Source organism: Lepidochelys kempii, chromosome 12 (assembly GCF_965140265.1).
Source record: "Lepidochelys kempii isolate rLepKem1 chromosome 12, rLepKem1.hap2, whole genome shotgun sequence".
Classification (NCBI taxonomy): Eukaryota; Metazoa; Chordata; order Testudines; family Cheloniidae; genus Lepidochelys; species Lepidochelys kempii.
In genome coordinates, this window is record NC_133267.1 from 20,830,616 (window position 1) to 20,851,200 (window position 20,585).

Sequence of the window (20,585 nt, forward strand, 5' to 3'; positions counted from 1 at the left end):
TTTCAGTTCATATCCATGATGCTGACTTCCATCCCAAGATTAAATACAGGTTGAACCTCTCTAGTCTGGCACCGTAGGGACCTGACCGGTGCTGAACCAGAGAATTTGCCGAACCACGGGAGGTCAACACAGAGTGTCAGCAGGTCTCCATAGGTGTGGGAAGTAGGGTTGTGGTGGGTGTTGCAGCATCCCCAGGCTTTGTACCCACCAGGGGTCCTGGCCGTCAACCCCCCCACCCCACCCGATGGCTCCAATGCCAGCCCCAGATCTCAGCTGCTGACCCCTTGCCCGGGGTTCCAGCCTCTTGCCCGGGGTTCCAGCCTCTTGCCCCAGTTCCTCCCTTTCCCTCCGGAGCCTGAACGCCGCGAATCAGGTGTTCGTGGTGCGCTGGGAGGGAGGAGGAGGAGTTGATAAGCTGCCAGCACGCAAGAGGTGCAGGGGGAGAGGGCAGAGAGGTGAGCTTGGCGCTGGTGGATGCTCCACACCCACTAATTTTTCCCTGTGAGTGCTCCAGCCCCAGAGCACCCACGGAGTCGGTGCCTATGCTGGACTATGGATGTTGGAGTGCCGGATTAGAGAGGTTCAACCTGTACAAAGATTAATGAGGTGCTGTATTGGGGCAGAAGTAGAGAATGTCCTCTACTCTCAAATGTATATACTTGATGATGCAGTGCACGTGGTAGCTGATAATTTACCTTAAAAAAGTCTTTTTTCCAACACACCAGTTTCAATATTCTTTCAGAAGAGGGCTGTTTTCTTTTTGTTTGTTTGTATTTTTACTGCCAGCAAACAAGACAACATTCCGTAGGTAACGGTTTCTCCCAAGCTCAGAGAGTTCCTGATTTTTTCACAGTATCCACTGTTTGGATTGTTTGGCCAGATCCACCAAGACATTTCTATTTTCTTTGGCCCCTTTCCCAACTTTGTCTCAGCAACCTTTCTTGAAATGGACCAAATACCACTTCCTCACCTCACTGGTCTATCCTAAGTAAATTGATTTTGTGCAGGAAATCTGACAGATTCGTGGAAGGAACCAACCTGAACAATTTGGAAACTTGGTGCAGAGCAGCTAATGACCATTTCATTATCACAAGTAAGGGTAGTAGTAACGGCTGGGGCCCTTGCACACCCTCTATAGGGACCTTCTGCATATGGATCCATGTCATGCCTGATCTACTGATTGCTACCCTAGTGTGCTATGCCACCAGCTGCCCAGGTTGCTGCAGAAAGTACCAACATGGTCAGAGCTCCAGAGCATGCAGGGTCAGAATTCTCATGGCCAAGAGACTACTCGTAATTGAATCACTTTGGCTTACAGCTTTTAAGTTTACGGGAATGTGTTTTCTGTATCTCTTCTTCTGCTGGTGCATGGTTGTGTGAACTCAGTCTCGATAGGTGCTATTGCATATGCTGCTTATGAGTAGGAAACATATTTTGGGGGAGTATGTTTGAAATTATTCTCTTTTGCAATGTAAATTACTGAGATCCCTTCTGGCACTGACTTTCTGACTGCACTTGCCCATAAACATCTTTGTTGTTTAAGATGGGGAGTTTGTTGTCCTATTTAAGACACTTCCAAGATCACAAATTTGTTCATGAGTTGCTATATAGTTGAAATAGGTATTAAAAATCCTCATCCAAGTTGATAGGAAAAGTCATGTACAAAAATTCTGAGGAAATTCTATGGGAAAGAAAATTTCTATGCAGAATGTTCTAAAATGCCCAAAAGAAGAGTAGAGCAATATGTAAACATGCAACAATTGACCATTAGTAATTTTTTCTTGCTCAGGAGAACTAGAGTAGTGTTTCACATCTATACTCCTCGTTGATAGGTCAAGAAGCTACAATAACCGTATGGTCAAATCATCATCTTTTAGGAATTTTGACTGTCCATGGGGAGAGAAAATTCAGCTAGAAATCAGATTTAACTTTAGAGTATTGCCCCCTTTTTAAAGCCCACACTGATTGTTCATTGCAAATAAGGTTCTGAAGATTCTGCCTCTTCTAAAATATAAGCTGGAATTCCAATTTGTCTTCTAAATTATGATGGTGGTTTAATTGTTGAACCAATACAGTGTGCTGTGAGAGCTACAAAATACAGAGGAAAGCCCTATTCTTTTCCCCAAGGAGCTTGCAATTCAAAAAGATGAGCTTCCAGACTAAAATGAATGATGTCCTTAGCTGGGCCATCACAAAAGAGTTTTTAAATAAATTGTTAAAAATGTTAAAGTAAAAAAATTAATCTTCCATGATATAAAATGTATACATTTATGAATTAAAAACAGTTCTCCCTCCCATATCTTTCCATGGAGCACTGAAAATACATCAGCAGAAAACCATTAACTATTTTACATTTAGAAATAATTAAACTCACTTGAATTTGTCAACAGGAGGAAGGTGGAGAATGATTATGAGGCTCTTCAAGAACGTCTCAATACGTTGCCTGATAAACTGTCTTATGATATCATGGTACGTACAGTATAGTTCATTCAAAATAATGGACTCATGGTTTTAGTATCTGAGGTTACTGCACTGGCAGTGAGGTATATTATTCAGGTTTACCATATAGTACTTACTATAATTAATGTATCATTACTAATAGTTAAACCTTTGCTTCTTTTTCTCTCTCTCCTCTTTTTTCAAATCCATAATAAATTATAATGTTACTGACAATTGAGAACTGATGACATAAATGTTAACACAAAATATGACATATTTGGTATGCAAATCTATTCTACCGAAAACTGTAATTATGACTGAAATATGGTACTTAGTCATTTCCTGTTAGCCATAGAACAAAGAGGCCATAATATTTTCTGATTCACGGAATTAAACTCTGCGACATTGATTTTTATATAAAAAGGTGGTGCTAATTTTTGTTTTAACGATCTTTATGTTCACATAGTGAGTTCTTGTGCTTTGAGTCATTCCTAGCAAGCATACTTTAGCCTTGAACACCAACCAGAATTCAAGTTCCTGACTTCACAAAGTTACTATTTTCTTGTTTGAAGCTATTTTGTGCCTAATTCATAATACACTTTGAACGGGACTGAATTGCTGAGTGAATTGGTAATGGGATACAGAATCATTTATCTCGAAGGTGTCACTTCAGAACTACTAAATAAAATTAGTAACCATCTGCTGGGTTAGGTGGTATATCAGAATGTGAAACAAACAGGTAGTCTCAGTCCACTTCTAGTTACATCTCACTTGCTGCTCACCGGCATTCAGGTTGTCCTTCTCAACGCGGGAAGTCAAAGGCTAAAGTGAGCATGAATGCTGCACTACATTTTCACACAGGTTTTGGGAACTGTATGGTATTGGTGAGCTACTGGTAGAACAGGCTTATACTGCCTGTATTGTGGGTAAAGAAAAGAGGGGTGTTAAACTGATAACACCAATCAGCAGCAGTAACTTTACTGGGGAGGTGTGTGTGTGTGTGTAGAGAGTTTGCTGTTATCTTATACTTGAGAGCAAAATGGATAGTCTTGTTTCAAAACATTGCAAAAGTAAACCAGATTCGTCGAGCTATAGTTTTTGTTTTAAAGTGACAGTGTCAACTCGGATTTGCCATTTAAAATGTATATTAACAATCCTTGTCCCTTTAGCCAGCTATCTGCCTATGTTTTTAATTTTATACACAGCGCTGCTTTTGTGTGTGTGTAAATGTTGCAAGCTGTCATTTTGAAGGCCTTTGTAATTTCAGCCTGGGAGAGTACATCTTTAAGAGGAATATCCTCCTCAGAATCTTTCTTCAAGAGGCTCTCCCTCCCCTCCTACCTCCCACTCTCCAATATGTGCTCCAGGCATTGCCACCTACTGGCTTTTCCTTCTGGAGAAGAGGAACTGCCATGAGAGGAAGAAAATATATGGTCCAAATGCCCTGTACTATGATATGAGGGCTGAAGGGGTGGTGCTCCTGCCCTCAAGAAGTGAGGGAAGACAATGATCCAGGAAGTGTGTCTGAAGTGAGGAAGTGCTGGTCCAAGGTTGCAGGGTGACAACTCTTTCTCCTCTGGTGGAGAGTTACTTGACTATAAGCTGAGCTGGGTGGTAGCTGCTTGACTTGTTCCTCCTTCTGCTTCTCTTCAGCTGGATCACAGCTGATGGCTAACACGTATGACCTTCCCCCTTTGAAGTTCAAGCCTGAATGAGAACCAGATATGGGAGATGAGGCTGGTGGGTGGGCAATTAGTACATCAGGGATAGGGTTAGTGTGGGAGAGGGTCTAGCACTTATAAGGCCTGAGTGGGCCTAGCCTAAGTGAGTAGTGTGGGGTCTGCCTGTAGCTTATGTGTAAAGTGAACTGGTCTGTGGGGTGGGTGGAAGGATCATAAACATAGTGTCATGTCTACTGTAAACTTCAAGAAAACTGAATACACACTTTTTAGAAATTTGTCTTAAGTAATGTATTTACCACTAATTATTTACTCCCATTGCCAATACTCAGATTTTAAATCATTTATTGCTTCCTGTTCCTATGAGTTATTGGAGGAAGACATATATGGCTTCCAGAACATTGCATGAGGATGATGTTACCCTCATGTTGGTGAATGAGAACAGGAGGTGTGTGGATTAGTAAACAAACACTCCCACTCTACAGGAGTATTGGCAGGTAGCAAAAATTTTAGGCTGGAGACAAGCAAATTTGATTTGGGGAAAAATTGGGGTTTCTAAATAGGTGGTAGTAACACAACTAAATAAAACAACTGATATTTGAGTTGACTTCCTTTAAATAACATTTTTGTTATAAATCTGAGCAATATTGTACTTAACTGGGAAGTGAAAACACTTATTTTATGTATAATAGTTTCCAATCATATAAATGAGATATAATATTTTTATTTTAAAAACCTAAGTAGCAATATAGTATAACGTTTTTTGTTTTCCTGTCAGCATCCGTTAGTACTTAAGTTTTATGCCTCAGAAGGGTTTTCTGGTTAATTATTAACCTGTTCTGTTTGGCACAATATTAAATTCAAACTGTGGTTGGGATTCAGGTCGGGTAATTTGAATGTTTGTCCTGTGTTTGTGATTAAATAACAGTGCTATAGAGTTTTGAGTCCTTCTCACCATGGTTGAATGTTAGTTTATTTGTTCGGTGAAGTGCTCATTAATGACCATCTAATTTAATTTTTAATAGTGGTTTTTAGCTGTTTGCTTTCTGACTTTGACAGGTACCTTTTGGTCCCCTTGCCTTCATGCCAGGAAAACTTGTCCATACCAATGAGGTCACTGTTCTGCTTGGGGACAACTGGTTTTCCAAATGCTCAGCTAAGCAGGCCATTGGCCTGGTTGAGCACAGGAAAAAACGTATGTATATTTATAAACAATTATTATTTGAGTCAAAATTATTAGCTCCATATTAAAAATATATAAAACTGGAGGACACAATTTTTAAGTATCCTTTGACATTGCATTTCTTTTAAAGATTTATAGGTCTGGTAGTATGATTTAAAAAAAAGTTTAAGTAGCTTTTGCAGACTACAGTATTTGGTTTGATGAACTGACTTATGAAAATCTGGTTTGGAAGTAATTATCTGCACAGCACAGTTCCATAAGATGTCAGGTAAGAGTGGGAAATGTGGTGGTTTTTTTCTTTTTTTTAAGCCCTTATCAAAACTTTTAGACACTCTAAAATAAATAATTTTACCAAAATCCAGTTGTTGTTCACATTAGTAAGCCAATACAAGATGATGATCAATCAAAGGTTGTTCAGATATAAAGTTAAATGTGTAAAAACAAACCAATTCTGTTAAAATCAAGTGTTCACAGACTTTCATAGTGAGGACTGTGTCTATAGACAGTCTCTCGGACACCGCGTTTTACATTTGTGATCATGCTGACCACCTCTTTTTCAGCTCGCTTTTACATATCCTCCCTGTAAATTGCAGCAATTGCTTACATGAAATAGTAGTAATAAGAAAATATTTATTTCTTTTAACTTTAATATGCTAAATGCTTTATTCTTTTTGAAAAAAGTGAATCACACACTACTTTTGCTCTTCATTTAATCTATCCCTCCCATGTGCGCTGGTTGTCTCCCTCTGCACTTTCTTCCCTGGCACGTGGTTTTCTTCTGTTTTCCTTCTCTGGACATGCTGCTCAGTTCCTTTTGCTCCATTCTCCTGGGGACACTCCACTTCCACTGGGGGCAGGCAGATCAAGTATCACTGTATGCTCTTGTGTCTTTCCTCCTTTTATGTAGCAGCAGCCCCTAGTAAAGGCAGCTGATTTGCAGTTCATTGTCTCCAGCCAGTTTTACTTGTCACCAGACTCCTTGCTTTAAAGGCACACTCCATGTGCCTTTAGAAGCGCTTGGAAAGGGGGACAGCCAGCTATGTGATCAGCCAACTTTCTGGACCACCAGCAAGTGTTCTTCACACCACAATTTAGCTTTAGTTTAATTTGCTGTGTTATAATATGAGCCTGAAATATCAGTTCAGACGTCAAAAAAGGAAAAAAGTGGCACTTTTTAGCTATGAGCTACTAATATATTTTTCAGATTAGCATTTGAGTTATATTTTATATCAGTTTTAATTCTAAAAGTTTTGTAATCTGCCTTGTATCTAAATTTCTTTTCATTACCACTTTACCCTGGTTAGTTATCTATGTTGCTGCCTGTAGTGCAAAACCTCAGAGGCTCCCCTCTTTGTATGATTTATTTTATGTTTATAAAGAGTAGGCATGCATATAGGAAAATAAATTTATCTTCTTTAAAAAAAAATTCTTTATGAAGAGTTTTAACAAAAAAGGTAATTTGTATTTCACCTGTTTTGTTTCTTTATCCTGTTCCCTGGGGATCACTTAGCAACAGTTGCCACATATCAGTGAAAACTTCCTTCTTATTCACTGTAACCTATGTTACTTAATGTGACTTCTGCTAGATTTGAGATTCATTTTCCTTTTTTGTTATATCTTACCAGTGTTGTCACTACTAAACTCAGTGAAACTCACTTGACCTTTGCATAGTAGATGTCTGATAACACCAAGTACTCTGCCAGAACATATGCACTAGTAGACGTGGGATTTTTTTTTCTGATCTTTTAAATTGCATTAGAATATGAACTTGGAAGTTTTAAGTTCTTTTGAAGCAGAATACTGAAGGATATCTAGATATAAGGCCTCCATTCTGACAATGTCTCAGATATCACTTTTTGTCCGTATGATGGTTGCCAGTGGGAGGCTCCAAAACACTGATGTTAACTAAAAATTTTCATTTCAAATACTAAGTACAGTTTCTGTATAAGAACCTTATTAACGTACATGACATACAAAAATAGGAATTATTTTCAGTTGATATAATCACTTATGAAAAACACATGGAAACACAGAGTTATGAAATTCTTTCAACCATTTTCTAGTAAGATGAGACAACTAAGAATAGAATTGTAAATAATTTCCCTGTTTTACCTTTTTTTAAAAGTAGAAAAGCTATCTTAGATACATAAAATAATTGCAGGCCATTGGTATAACATGTGAACTAACCACTGGTGACACTTATAAACATGAAATAGTGTTACTTCATAAAAGATTTTGTAAAACATACTTTACATATTGCAGTGCAGTTGTTTTAATAGGCTAGGTCTCATTGATTTCAATGGGATTTTTGTATGTTATAAAAGTGGCTTCATAATTTACAGTGTGATAAATATTGGCATTATCATTATATTGGTGCATCATTGTTGGATTCCAATACCCCTTTTTTTGTTTTGAACACATTTATCAGGACTAGGTCCATCCCTATGGGAAAAGAGGAAAAGCTGTTTCAAGGGATCAAACTCTTGCTGTCTCAAAAATGATGGACAGTAGCAGTAAAGTCCCAATTGAACAAAGCATGTGCTTAAGGCTAGCACATGCTTTCAGTGCTTTGCTGAGTTAAGAATTAAGGTCAAATGGACAACAGTATAGGAGAGATTCAAGCTGAAATCTCTTGTGATTAAAATGTGAGGATTTCTATTGATGAGTCTTTTCTTCTAGGACGTATACTTTATGTAATTGACAGTCTCATACTCATATTTCCAAACATTAGGATTTTTTTGTAGTATTAGGTATTTTTAAATTAAAAGATAAATAGAATTTTTGACAATACGAGATATGTTCTCACATTAGCATTATAAAAAGATGATGCCGATATATCAAATTATACCAGCAGAATAGTGTCAAGGTCATTAATGTTATGGGTAAAAGTAGGATTTTTTACTGTTTGTAAGTTATAACAATTACTTATATATTAAATCATTCATTTTCCTCTTTACTAATAGCCTTTAAACTAGTTCTTTAAAAGGGATTGTTGGTAAAAATGTTGCAGGCTCATCTTTTGTCTCTCTAGTAGTTCTGAAATGCCCAGGTACAACAGAATAATTTATCAGTTGAAATTTATTTAATGTAAATGGTTGATTAAAGGATGACTGCTATTGAGTTTTAAATTAAATGGTTTTAACTGAGATCACTTTAGAAAAATACTAATTTCAGTGCATAAACTTCTGTTGTTTTTTAACTTTTGAGTTAGACCTTGAGCTATTCAGTAGTCTGGTTGGTTGAAACAGATTTCAACTGGTATAACACAAGATAATTGCTGTTGTCAAATGTTACTCTCTTCATAAAATATTGATCATGTCTTCCTGTGTAGCATTTATGTGGATTGCAATAAGTCTTTCATTTACTATACAATTATACGACATACCTAGATGCTCAGGTAGTTACAGAACTCTGTAAAAGTCAAAACTAGATCTAGTAAAGTTTGTAGAATAGACAAGTATATTTTAAAATTATTTTTTAAATTAAAAGGTAATGAAATATAGTAGTGTATAAAATCTAGAAATACAGGTAATGGTAACTACCTTACACACTTGCTCATGTATATAAATGAGAAGAAAAAAGTGAAGTAGATTAAAGATACACATATACCAAATTCCATTATAATAAAAGAAATTAGCTTTTTAAGTATGTCACAGTTTAGCACAACAATAATGCAATAGTCATTTTTTTTCTTACAATTATCTTGCTTAAGGTACTTCATAATATTTCTGTTCTCCTCAAGGCATGTCTGTATTGTTTCAGAATTCAAAGAGGGAATAAAGATTCCTTTTTGTGAATATGGGATTATACCCTTTACGTGTTTGTGATGATATAAATTAATTTCCTCCCTATATCAGTAATCGCATTAATTTCTTAAAATGGGGAAATTTTCATTACAATAGTCCCTGTGATAGTTACTATAGAAAGAAATTAAATAGTTTTTCGTGTAAATATTTGTGGATTAATTCAATATGTTTGTTTGATATTCCAAGCATCTGAATACTTTAAAAGGTAGGAAATTAAACCACAAGCACCACCCCCTCCAGAAAAACCCCCACAACCCCCCAAAAACCCAATAACCTAGGAGTGGTTTATTGTGTTCAAATCTGTAGAATAAAAAATAAAATTCTACTTAAAGAACTCTTGAACTGCTTAGTAATTGTACTTCCAGTGTATGTAAGAATACCCTTGCAGTGTGATGCTGCAAATGAATTCATGAAATGAAAATACTGATTACATTAACATACAGTATTGTGATAGTACCCAATTGTAAATTGCAGTATGTAACCTTTAATACAAATATTTGTGTCAATCAAAATTGACCGATGTTTTAGATTGCAGAATTATACAGTGTTTTTCAAAAATCATTGTTTATAATAAGATAAAACCAGGCAGATAAGAGAAAAGGCTGAATTTGTTCATTATCAGTGTTAAAAGAGAGAAAAATATTGCCTACTATAAATAAATAAAATAAAAGCTTTCCATTTTCTGTATAAGAATAAGTAGGATCTTGAGGATCAACACCTTTATCATTTCAACTGGGGTATGTGAAAGTATATTGGTTAAAACAAAACAGTTGACGTTTACTTGTCCACCATTTTTTTGGGAAGGGACCATGAGAAGGCATAATGTTATGGAAGAAGTGTCCCTTGTTTTTCTTTATTAGCATAACAATATTGATGTTTTACTTTTAACTGTTGGTTCGTGCATCTGTGTCTGTCTGTCTGTCTGTTTAGATCTCCCTGTGTATTGCAGAATTACAGAATATTCTGTTACCATAGTATTAAACATTTTTTAGCTGATGCTTTTTAAAAAAAATATTTCACCTGTTTATTTGATGACCCCTATCACTTCCTCATTTATCCTTGTTATATAAGGAACTGATTCTGTGAGCTCTTAAGGGCCTAAAATTGCTCAGCAACTCCCAGGAGGCATTTAGTTTCTCATAGGACCATGGCCTAAGCATTTTAACCAATGTAAGGAGGAAAAGATCAAGGAGGAAAAGTTCTTTCCAGTCAGTGCTTGATAAGTTCAGACTTTCCAAATATCAGTAAGGATGTTGTCTTAAGGAGTTGTCTACACACAGTTTTTGTACCAATTTGACCCTATTTGTTTAGAAATCAATATAGTTAAATTGGTGCATCTCCCAAGTATGGATGCTGTTACACAAGTAGATGGGCCTAAGAGGCAAGTCTTAAAGATTTATTGTAATTGCTCAGATAAGGAGGAAATTTACCAAGCAAATAAAGGGTTTAAACCCAAATATACCAAAAGGAATCTTTGTTCTCTTTGAAGCTTGAAACAATACAACCCTAAAAAATGTTTGGTTGTATAGAGGAGAGTTTTGAAAAGCATCTAGTTCTGTAGATAGTTTTTTAAAGCTACATATCTCATTTGATCTCAGTGACCAATAATAGTCTGTTGAATTAATACCAGTTTTAATTTTAGTTATAAACCAGATAAAGTTTCTTAAGTGCCAAATCCACCCACACAAATCTTTAAAAGCAAGGAAGTAACAAATTAAAGGAACCTTTTTGTGCTTTAACACCCACTCATCACATTAACTGTTCTCTGCACCCTCTTCCATCTCCAACCTATTAAGAAGTAGAATACACTCTTGCAAAAAAACAAACCCTTAAGTCCAACCTCAGTAACATTAGCATATATTTATTGTGTACGTTCCTCAGTAATGTTAGCATGTATTTATTGTATACGTTATATGTGTGCACTGGTTAAATGTATGACATGATATATTATTTGTTCACGGAGTAAGTCACATTCATTATAGATGATGAAGGGATCTAACCACTAAATATAAGTTGTACAGGAAGTTATACACTGTGGTTACACATCCAAACCAATGTCTCAAGAGGAGACTCGTGGCTGACTTTCTTAAATTTTCCTTCAGCATTAAGCAAATGTGCCTAAATCTATTTGTAGAAGGGTTTTGTGTGTTCACAAAGACCACCAAGAGATTAACATGAAAAAAGCAAGGCAGACCAGTTGATATAGCTCCAATCCATTTCTGCTCTGTCCTGTTTCACATAATTTAACCTTTCAAAGTAGATCAACCTGTTCTCACTGTTCTTATCTCCCATAGCCATTTAAATTCCAAAGTAACAGACAGAATCCAGTAGTAACCAAAATAATGTTTCTGGTTCTCCAAATCCTTATAGACAACACTCCTAGGATGTTAACATTGAACAGAGATAATTGCAATTTATATCCAGCCAATTTAATTAACCCATTGAAACCAAAATGCACAGATGAGAATTCACGCCGGTTTGGCATTAGTATGTTGTCGTGTCTCGTAAAAACTGTCTTCAGAGGGCTTTATTTCAACATGATAAAATGAATTCTTCTGCTAAATTATAGTTTTTCTCCCCTTAAATCAGAGTTGGTAAGATTAAACAGAGGAAGTGTCTTTAAAATGGCACTTTGTACTATAATAGTAGGCTTGGAAGGATTAGATTTTTATTAGTAAATGTTGATTTCACTATAAACAAACCAATGAAAAAATTACAGATAGATAAAATAAGAAAAATCCTGCTTGAAAACATATGAGTTTTATTTTTGTATATTTTCACGTGATGTTGACAATTTGTGTTTGTAATGCTTATAAAGCTTTAGCTTTTTGAATCTCAGCATCTACTATTATTAAAGAATTATTGCCTGACTCCGACCTTAATTTTGTGCAGCTATGAAAATTTAAATCAATCAAATAGGAAAAAAAAAAGCTTAAAAACAAACATTGATTTTATCCATCAAAACTATAAATAAATACGAATCAAATTCTGCCAAGCCTAACAATAAGCTAGGGCAGCCAAGGAATTTGTCCTCAAAAAGTCCCTTCAAACTGATATTATGATGGCTAAAGGCTGAGAACCAGTTAGCCATTGGTTTCTGTAAATATTCACAGAAAAAAACTACAAATAATGTTTTTTGATTGTAGCAACTTTTTTGTCCTTTTCTCAATTCTAGAAACCAGCCTTAGAAATTCCACCTTGTCTATAATGCTAAATTACCTTTTCTGCGTTGTTTAACAAAAACAAGCAAAGAATATTAGAGTTCACCTGAAAGCCACATCAGCCTTCCGTAAAATGATTGAATGTGACAAAGTTGGACAACTTCTAGTTCAATCCTTCTTTAAACCACAGAGGAGCTTAAACCACAGAGCAGGGGGAGGAGAAGGCTATGAAGCCTCACTTTAAGGACATGTTTTCTGTTGATGCTCATTTAATAAGGAGTTATAACTCTTTAAATGGATTGTTTCTTTTTATATCTGGGGGATTTAAAAATTCAAAAACATCTTGGCCTGTAACAAAGACTTTTAAAATGTATAAGGCCAAGTCTAAGGCACAAAATCCTGTGCTCTGCTCCAGGGTTACATGCACCCACCATTGTGCCATGAGACTGAGGCTTCGAAACTAACAGACTCAAACATAAGAAGGGCCATTCCTTTGGGTAATGGAAGATCTGTATCTTCTATATATAATAGGAATCAGTATGGTCCAGTAGACTGACCACAGGATGGGGAGCTAGGAACTGCTTTATAATCCCAGCTGTCCTGCTGATTTATGTGTGGCCTAGGGCAGATCACTTAAGCTGTCTGTTCTTCATCTGTAAAATAGGAAAAAGAAATACTTATCTAGCTCACAGGGGTATTGGGAGATTAGTGAATGCTTGTACAGCATTTTAAAATGTAAAGCACTACATAAGTGCTGAGTATTATTACATAACAGACCAAACTGTTGCACACTAGTGTGGCCACAGAAAGTAAAATTGAAACATGGCTTTCAAGAAAAAAAGATAATCTAGATCAATATGTTGAACAATATGTAGATGAGGAGACAGTGACTGAAAACTAGTGATGTTTAGGAGACAGTTGAGCATCACATTTACTATGACTGTAAAATAAAAGCCTGAAGAAAATTGGTCTCAAACTAGAAACGTATGTATATTGGGACTACCTTCAGGAACTGAAAGCACAGATGGAAACATTTTGTGCAGAAGCTAGTGCCCACTTTCTTTGTTTTGGACTTTGGAGGGTATCTTATATATTGAAAAAGCTACAGAATGTGTGATAGAAATAAACTAATGAGCTAAAATAATGGATACGAGAGGTGATTGTTGCAGTGTCTGTCATTGAGGAACATGAAACTCTTGAAGGAGTTGCTTTCAACTAGACTTAGGATATTTTTTGGAAATAATACTTCAGCCAGATGTGTGCTGTAGAAAGAACAAGTGTGGATCAGTTATCAGAGGAGGACCAAAAGAGTTGATTGGTTTGACTAAGGTAATTAAAATATGTATCCATTCGGTCTTTATTTATTTTAAAAGACCAATATGTTTGAAATATATATGTAAAAATATTTCCTAGTTTGACATTGATGCTATAGATATGATTTTGAAAGAACAACATGTAAAGTTTTCCTTGAGTATCTTTTGCAAGACTAATATAGTGGACCCTTTATAAACTGTGTAATGTAAATAGTTATATTTTCTGAGAACTTTTTAATACGGTATGTTGTTAAATTTCAAGCAAAGCGGGCATATAAGTGAATTTTTGTGAAGTTAGATAGTCTAATAATGTTGGTAGTCATTGTGCCCCAGTTTTCCCATCTCCTATATAATTTGTCCCAGTTGGTGGTCACAGTTTCTCCTCTGCTGACCCATTTATTATGATTGTTTATTTTTTGTATTATGATAGTGCCTAGAAGCCATAGTCCAGGACCAGGAACATGACCCCATTGTACTAGGCATTGTATAAACGTAGAACAAAAATATATCTGCACCCAAACGGCTTACTGTCTAAGTATAAGACAAGAGACAACAGTTGAATTCAGACAGATGGGAGAATATGAAAAATCGGTGAGACAGTATTGGCCAGTATGGTAGGCAGTAGTGTCAGCAAACCAACAACATAACCCTAGTCAAGCTTTTTGTAGGCATCATGGCAGAGGAGAGTTTGAAGGAATATAATGATGTAGCTTTGCAGATGTTTACAGGGAGTTTCTCCCAAGTGTGTGGGGCAGCAGGGTAGAGATCATGAAGAGGCTTATTTGAAAATGTAACACGAGTGTTGGAGACTGTTGTCATAGGCCAACTCTAAGTGCATGTCAACACTATGATAGTGAATGAGAGATTACAGGTATGGTGGGGTAGACCTTAAAGTGCCTTGAAAGTGAAGCAAAGCAGCTTATTATGTTTGATGCAATAAAGAAGGGGGATCCAGTGGAGTGATTCAAACGGGGGAAGGGGGGAAGATATAGTCAAAGCAATGAGCTAGCAATACAGTCTCTTCAGCAGTATTCTGAATGGATATAAGCAGGGCAAGATTACATTTATCAAGACCAGTAAAAGGATGTTGCAGAAATTGAAAAGTGATATGATGAGAAACCCTGGAGAAGAGTGTTAGCTGTGTGGATGGATATGAAAGCCCATGTCTTAGTGATGTTATGCAGAAAGAATCTGCAAGATTTAGAAGTAGCCTGTATGTGAAGACCCAGAGAGAGATTTGAGTCAAAGATGACATCCAGGATCTGAGTGACAGGCAGAGGGTGGTGGTGTTGTCCACAATCATTGAGAAGGAAGGTGGTATCGGGCAGGGGTTGGAGGGAAATATTATGAGCTCTGTTTTAGCCATGTTGAACTTGACCTGACGGCTAGACAACCACGTGAAGATTTCAGAGAGAGGCTGAGATTTTAGTTTGGAAAGAAGTGGACAGGTCTGGAGTAGAGAGGTAGGTCTCTGATTCTTCAGCATAGAGGTAATTGAATTTGTTTGGGATATGAGATCACCTTGTTTCTGGGTATAGTGGGAGAAGAGAATGGGACCAAAGAGAGAGAGCCCTGCTGAAGCCCCACAGAAAGTTGGTTGGGAGATGAGCAGGATCCTCTGAAGAGCATGCTGAAGGAGTGATTGGAGAGGTAGGAGGAGAGCCAAAGAGGAGAGAGTCATGAAAGCCAAGGGAAAACAAGATTTTATCTTGTTTGGAATGCTTAGCAATTCTCATGAGAGGGACAAAGTAATTTTTATTTTGAAAGCTCAACATTTTGAAAGCAACTATGTGGCTCTAGGAAGAAGAATAAAGGAGTTGGAGGCGCAAGTGGTGTTCTCGTCCATCCTCCCCGTGGAAGGAAAAGGCCTAGGTAGGGAGCATCGAATCGTGGAAGTCAACGAATGGCTACGCAGATGGTGTCGGAGAGAAGGCTTTGGTTTCTTTGACCATGGGATGGTGTTCCATGAAGGAGGAGTGCTGGGTAGAGACGGGCTCCATCTTACGAAGAGAGGGAAGAGCATCTTTGCCAGCAGGCTGGCTAACCTAGTGAGGAGGGCTTTAAACTAGGTTCACCGGGGGAAGGAGACCAAAGCCCTGAGGTAAGTGGGAAAGCGGGATACCGGGAGGAAGCACAGGCAGGAATGTCTGTGAGGGGAGGGCTCCTGCCTCATACTGGCAATGAGGGGCGATCAACAGGTTATCTCAAGTGCTTATATACAAATGCACAAAGCCTTGGAAACAAGCAGGGAGAACTGGAGGTCCTGGTGATGTCAAGGAACTATGACGTGATCGGAATAACAGAGACTTGGTGGGATAACTCATATGACTGGAGTACTGTCATGGATGGTTATAAACTGTTCAGGAAGGACAGGCAGGGCAGAAAAGGTGGGGGAGTAGCACTGTATGTAAGGGAGCAGTATGACTGCTCAGAGCTCCGGTACGAAACTGCAGAAAAACCTGAGTGTCTCTGGATTAAGTTTAGAAGTGTGTGCAACAAGAGTGATGTAGTGGTGGGAGTCTGCTATAGACCACCGGACCAGGGGGATGAGGTGGATGAGGCTTTCTTCCGGCAGCTCACGGAAGCTACTAGATCGCATGCCCTGATTCTCATGGGTGACTTTAATTTTCCTGATATCTGCTGGGAGAGCAATACAGCGGTGCATAGACAATCCAGGAAGTTTTTGGAAAGCGTAGGGGACAATTTCCTGGCGCAAGTGCTAGAGGAGCCAACTAGGGGGGGTGCTTTTCTTGACCTGCTGCTCACAAACCGGGTAGAATTAGTGGGGGAAGCAAAAGTGGATGGGAATCTGGGAGGCAGTGACCATGAGTTGGTTGAGTTCAGGATCCTGACGCAGGGAACAAAGGTAAGCAGCAGGATACGGACCCTGGACTTCAGGAAAGCAGACTTCGACTCCCTCAGGGAACGGATGGCCAGGATCCCCTGGGGGACTAACTTGAAGGGGAAAGGAGTCCAGGAGAGCTGGCTGTATTTCAAGGAATCCCTGTTGAGGTTACAGGGACAAACCATCCCGATGAGTCGAAAGAATAGTAAATATGGCAGGCGACCAACTTGGCTTAATGGTGAAATCCTAGCGGATCTTAAACATAAAAAAGAAGCTTACAAGAAGTGGAAGGTTGGACATATGACCAGGGAAGAGTATAAAAATATTGCTCGGGCATGTAGGAATGTTATCAGGAGGGCCAAATCGCACCTGGAGCTGCAGCTAGCCAGAGATGTCAAGAGTAACAAGAAGGGTTTCTTCAGGTATGTTGGCAACAAGAAGAAAGCCAAGGAATGTGTGGGCCCCTTACTGAATGAGGGAGGCAACCTAGTGACAGAGGATGTGGAAAAAGCTAATGTACTCAATGCTTTTTTTGCCTCTGTTTTCACTAACAAGGTCAGCTCCCAGACTGCTGCGCTGGGCATCACAAAATGCGGAAGAGATGGCCAGCCCTCTGTGGAGATAGAGGCGGTTAGGGACTATTTAGAAAAGCTGGACGTGCACAAGTCCATGGGGCCGGACGAGTTGCATCCGAGAGTGCTGAAGGAATTGGCGGCTGTGATTGCAGAGCCACTGGCCATTATCTTTGAAAACTCGTGGCGAACCGGGGAAGTCCCGGATGACTGGAAAAAGGCTAATGTAGTGCCAATCTTTAAAAAAAGGAAGAAGGAAGATCCTGGGAACTACAGGCCAGTCAGCCTCACCTCAGTCCCTGGAAAAATCATGGAGCAGGTCCTCAAAGAATCAATCCTGAAGCACTTGCATGAGAGGAAAGTGATCAGGAACAGCCAGCATGGATTCACCAAGGGAAGGTCATGCCTGACTAATCTAATCGCCTTTTATGATGAGATTACTGGTTCTGTGGATGAAGGGAAAGCAGTGGATGTATTGTTTCTTGACTTTAGCAAAGCTTTTGACACGGTCTCCCATAGTATTCTTGTCAGCAAGTTAAGGAAGTATGGGCTGGATGAATGCACTATAAGGTGGGTAGAAAGCTGGTTAAATTGTCGGGCTCAACGGGTAGTGATCAATGGCTCCATGTCTAGTTGGCAGCCGGTATCAAGTGGAGTGCCCCAAGGGTCGGTCCTGGGGCCGGTTTTATTCAATATCTTCATAAATGATCTGGAGGATGGTGTGGATTGCACTCTCAGCAAATTTGCGGATGATACTAAACTGGGAGGAGTGGTAGATACGCTGGAGGGGAGGGATAGGATACAGAAGGACCTAGACCAATTGGAAGATTGGGCCAAAAGGAATCTGATGAGGTTCAATAAGGATAAGTGCAGGGTCCTGCACTTAGGACGGAAGAACCCAATGCACAGCTACAGACTAGGGACCGAATGGCTAGGCAGCAGTTCTGCGGAAAAGGACCTAGGGGTGACAGTGGACGAGAAGCTGGATATGAGTCAGCAGTGTGCCCTTGTTGCCAAGAAGGCCAATGGCATTTTGGGATGTATAAGTAGGGGCATAGCGAGCAGATCGAGGGACGTGATCGTTCCCCTCTATTCGACATTGGTGAGGCCTCATCTGGAGTACTGTGTCCAGTTTTGGGCCCCACACTTCAAGAAGGATGTGGATAAATTGGAGAGAGTCCAGCGAAGGGCAACAAAAATGATTAGGGGACTGGAACACATGAGTTATGAGGAGAGGCTGAGGGAGCTGGGATTGTTTAGCCTGCAGAAGAGAAGAATGAGGGGGGATTTGATAGCTGCTTTCAACTACCTGAAAGGGGGTTCCAAAGAGGATGGCTCTAGACTGTTCTCAATGGTAGCAGATGACAGAACGAGGAGTAATGGTCTCAAGTTGCAGTGGGGGAGGTTTAGATTGGATATTAGGAAAAACTTTTTCACTAAGAGGGTGGTGAAACACTGGAATGCGTTACCTAGGGAGGTGGTAGAATCTCCTTCCTTAGAGGTTTTTAAGGTCAGGCTTGACAAAGCCCTGGCTGGGATGATTTAACTGGGAATTGGTCCTGCTTTGAGCAGGGGGTTGGACTAGATGACCTTCTGGGGTCCCTTCCAACCCTGATATTCTATGATTCTATGATCCAACTCTTTGTCTCTGTAAGTTATGACTGGTTCATTTTGTAAACATTGTATGATTATTAATATGAATTTATACAGCATCATAATTTTGCATGGTGCTGTAGTGATTGAGAGGCATGTCCCTTACTCCAAAGAATTGCCATAATAATGACTCCACTCCTTAAGAAGTTACAGTTGCATGCCTTCATCAAGAATCAGTATGAGAGAAACTATATGCACAATTATAACTCCTTGCAGGATCGGTCTCTGAACTAGAGAAATGTACAATAGAATACTAAAGATAGCCAACAAAGGAAAATACAAAGAGAGGAATGAGAAGAGATTAAATGAATAAAATGTGAGTGAAGATACTGTGAAATTTTTTTATTTTTTCTGATATTTTGAAATAGAGATTGAAGCCGAGCAAGAAAGGAAGTGTAAAAATCGTAGGCGTAGAAGTCACCAGTGGAAAGGAAGGCAAAAGAAGTAGATTTTGAGTATGAATTTGAGGAAGAGAAGTGAATGTGCTTATCACACCAAAGGATAGATGGATTTATCATTTTAGGTGTTAGAGCAGCATGAAAAGAGACCCAAGGGCAAGAGTTTGAGGAGGAGACAAAGGAAGAAACAAAGCTAGAAGAGTTAGCAGAATGGAAGGTGGGGGAGTGAGTTAAGGAGCAGAAAATGTAGAGCAGTGATACTCAGTCTGAGGCTCGCAAGTTGCAAGTGTCTCTTTAATGTGTCTCCTGCGGCTATTTGCAGCATACTATATTAAAACACTGTGTGATTTAATTATTAACCTATCTAAGTTATTAACCCGTCAGGATGCTTTTACTATTTTATTTACCAATTATAGTTAATAAAATAATAATATTTGGTCAGTCATTTTGCTATAAGAATAATATATATATTATGTAATATATAAACTAAATATTTCCCCTGTCACTGTTGAAATATGAATATATAGTACTATACTAAATTAAACAATTAATTCACACTACCATGGCTCTTTTGGGTAATGTTGATGGCTAATTTGGCTCCTGAACCACGGAGGTCTGAGTATCACTGATGTAGAGGGATAAGATCTGGGTGGATCCAGTTAAAACACCCAAAAAGAGAAGAAGAAGAATCTGAATTTTATGTGGAAATCACAGTGAGACACTGAAGGACTGGAAGACGGGGATGACATAGTGAAAAAGAGATTATTTTAACTGATATATTTTGAATAGATGGATAAAGGTTTTGGGTAGATTGATGAGGGAAGAGTTCCATGGTGTCATGAAAGTTATGTCTTCCATGTTGAAAAGCCTCCCCCATTACTTCAGTAGAATGTAGTTGCTGTATGAGGTCATGGTCACAGAAGGAAAGATTATCTCTTAGGTAGATATGGGCAATCTCATGGAGGTCTTTGAATATCAGCAAAAAAAAACCAGGAGTACTTGTGGCACCTTCGAGACTAACAAATTTATTAGAGCATAAGCTTTCATGGGCTACAGTCCATTTCATCGGATGCATTGAATGGAACATATAGTAAGAAGATATATATATGTATATACATACACATACAGAGAAGGTGGAATTTGCCATACAAACTGTAAGAGGCTAATGAATTAAGATGAGCTATTATCAGCAGGAGGAAAAAAAAACTTTTGTAGTGATAATCAAGATGGCCCATTTAGACAGTTGACAAGAAGGTGTGAGGCTACTTAACATGTGGAAATAGATACAATATGTGTAATGACCAAGCCACGCCCAGTCTCTATTCAAACCCAAGTTAATGGTATCTAGTTTGCATATTAAACTAGATTAATTTATGTTTGTTATTAAGAATTTTCCATACTTACTTGTGCAGTTGTTAACTGCAAGCGTTAGGAGTCGCCTTGTACTATGACTCACCAGTGTTAGCAATTTTCCTTTTGCGTTTTAAATGAGACTGAATTCTTCATCTTTTCATATTGTATTTAAAAATTTTAAAT

At 38.4% G+C, this 20,585-nt stretch overlaps 1 protein-coding gene across 5 annotated transcripts in view; it reads left to right on the top strand.

Moving 5' to 3' along the window:
* Positions 1 to 20,585, top strand: part of URI1 (URI1 prefoldin like chaperone) — a 61,747-nt gene that overhangs the window by 21,119 nt on the left and 20,043 nt on the right. For 4 of the 5 annotated variants that reach the window (XM_073307798.1, XM_073307796.1, XM_073307799.1 and 1 more), the window contains 2 exons: positions 2,391 to 2,469; positions 5,178 to 5,313. In XM_073307798.1, the coding sequence (XP_073163899.1) occupies positions 2,391 to 2,469; positions 5,178 to 5,313 (215 nt within the window). The remainder of the gene's footprint in view (positions 1 to 2,390; positions 2,470 to 5,177; positions 5,314 to 20,585) is intronic. The other variant, XM_073307797.1, reaches the window with a different exon arrangement.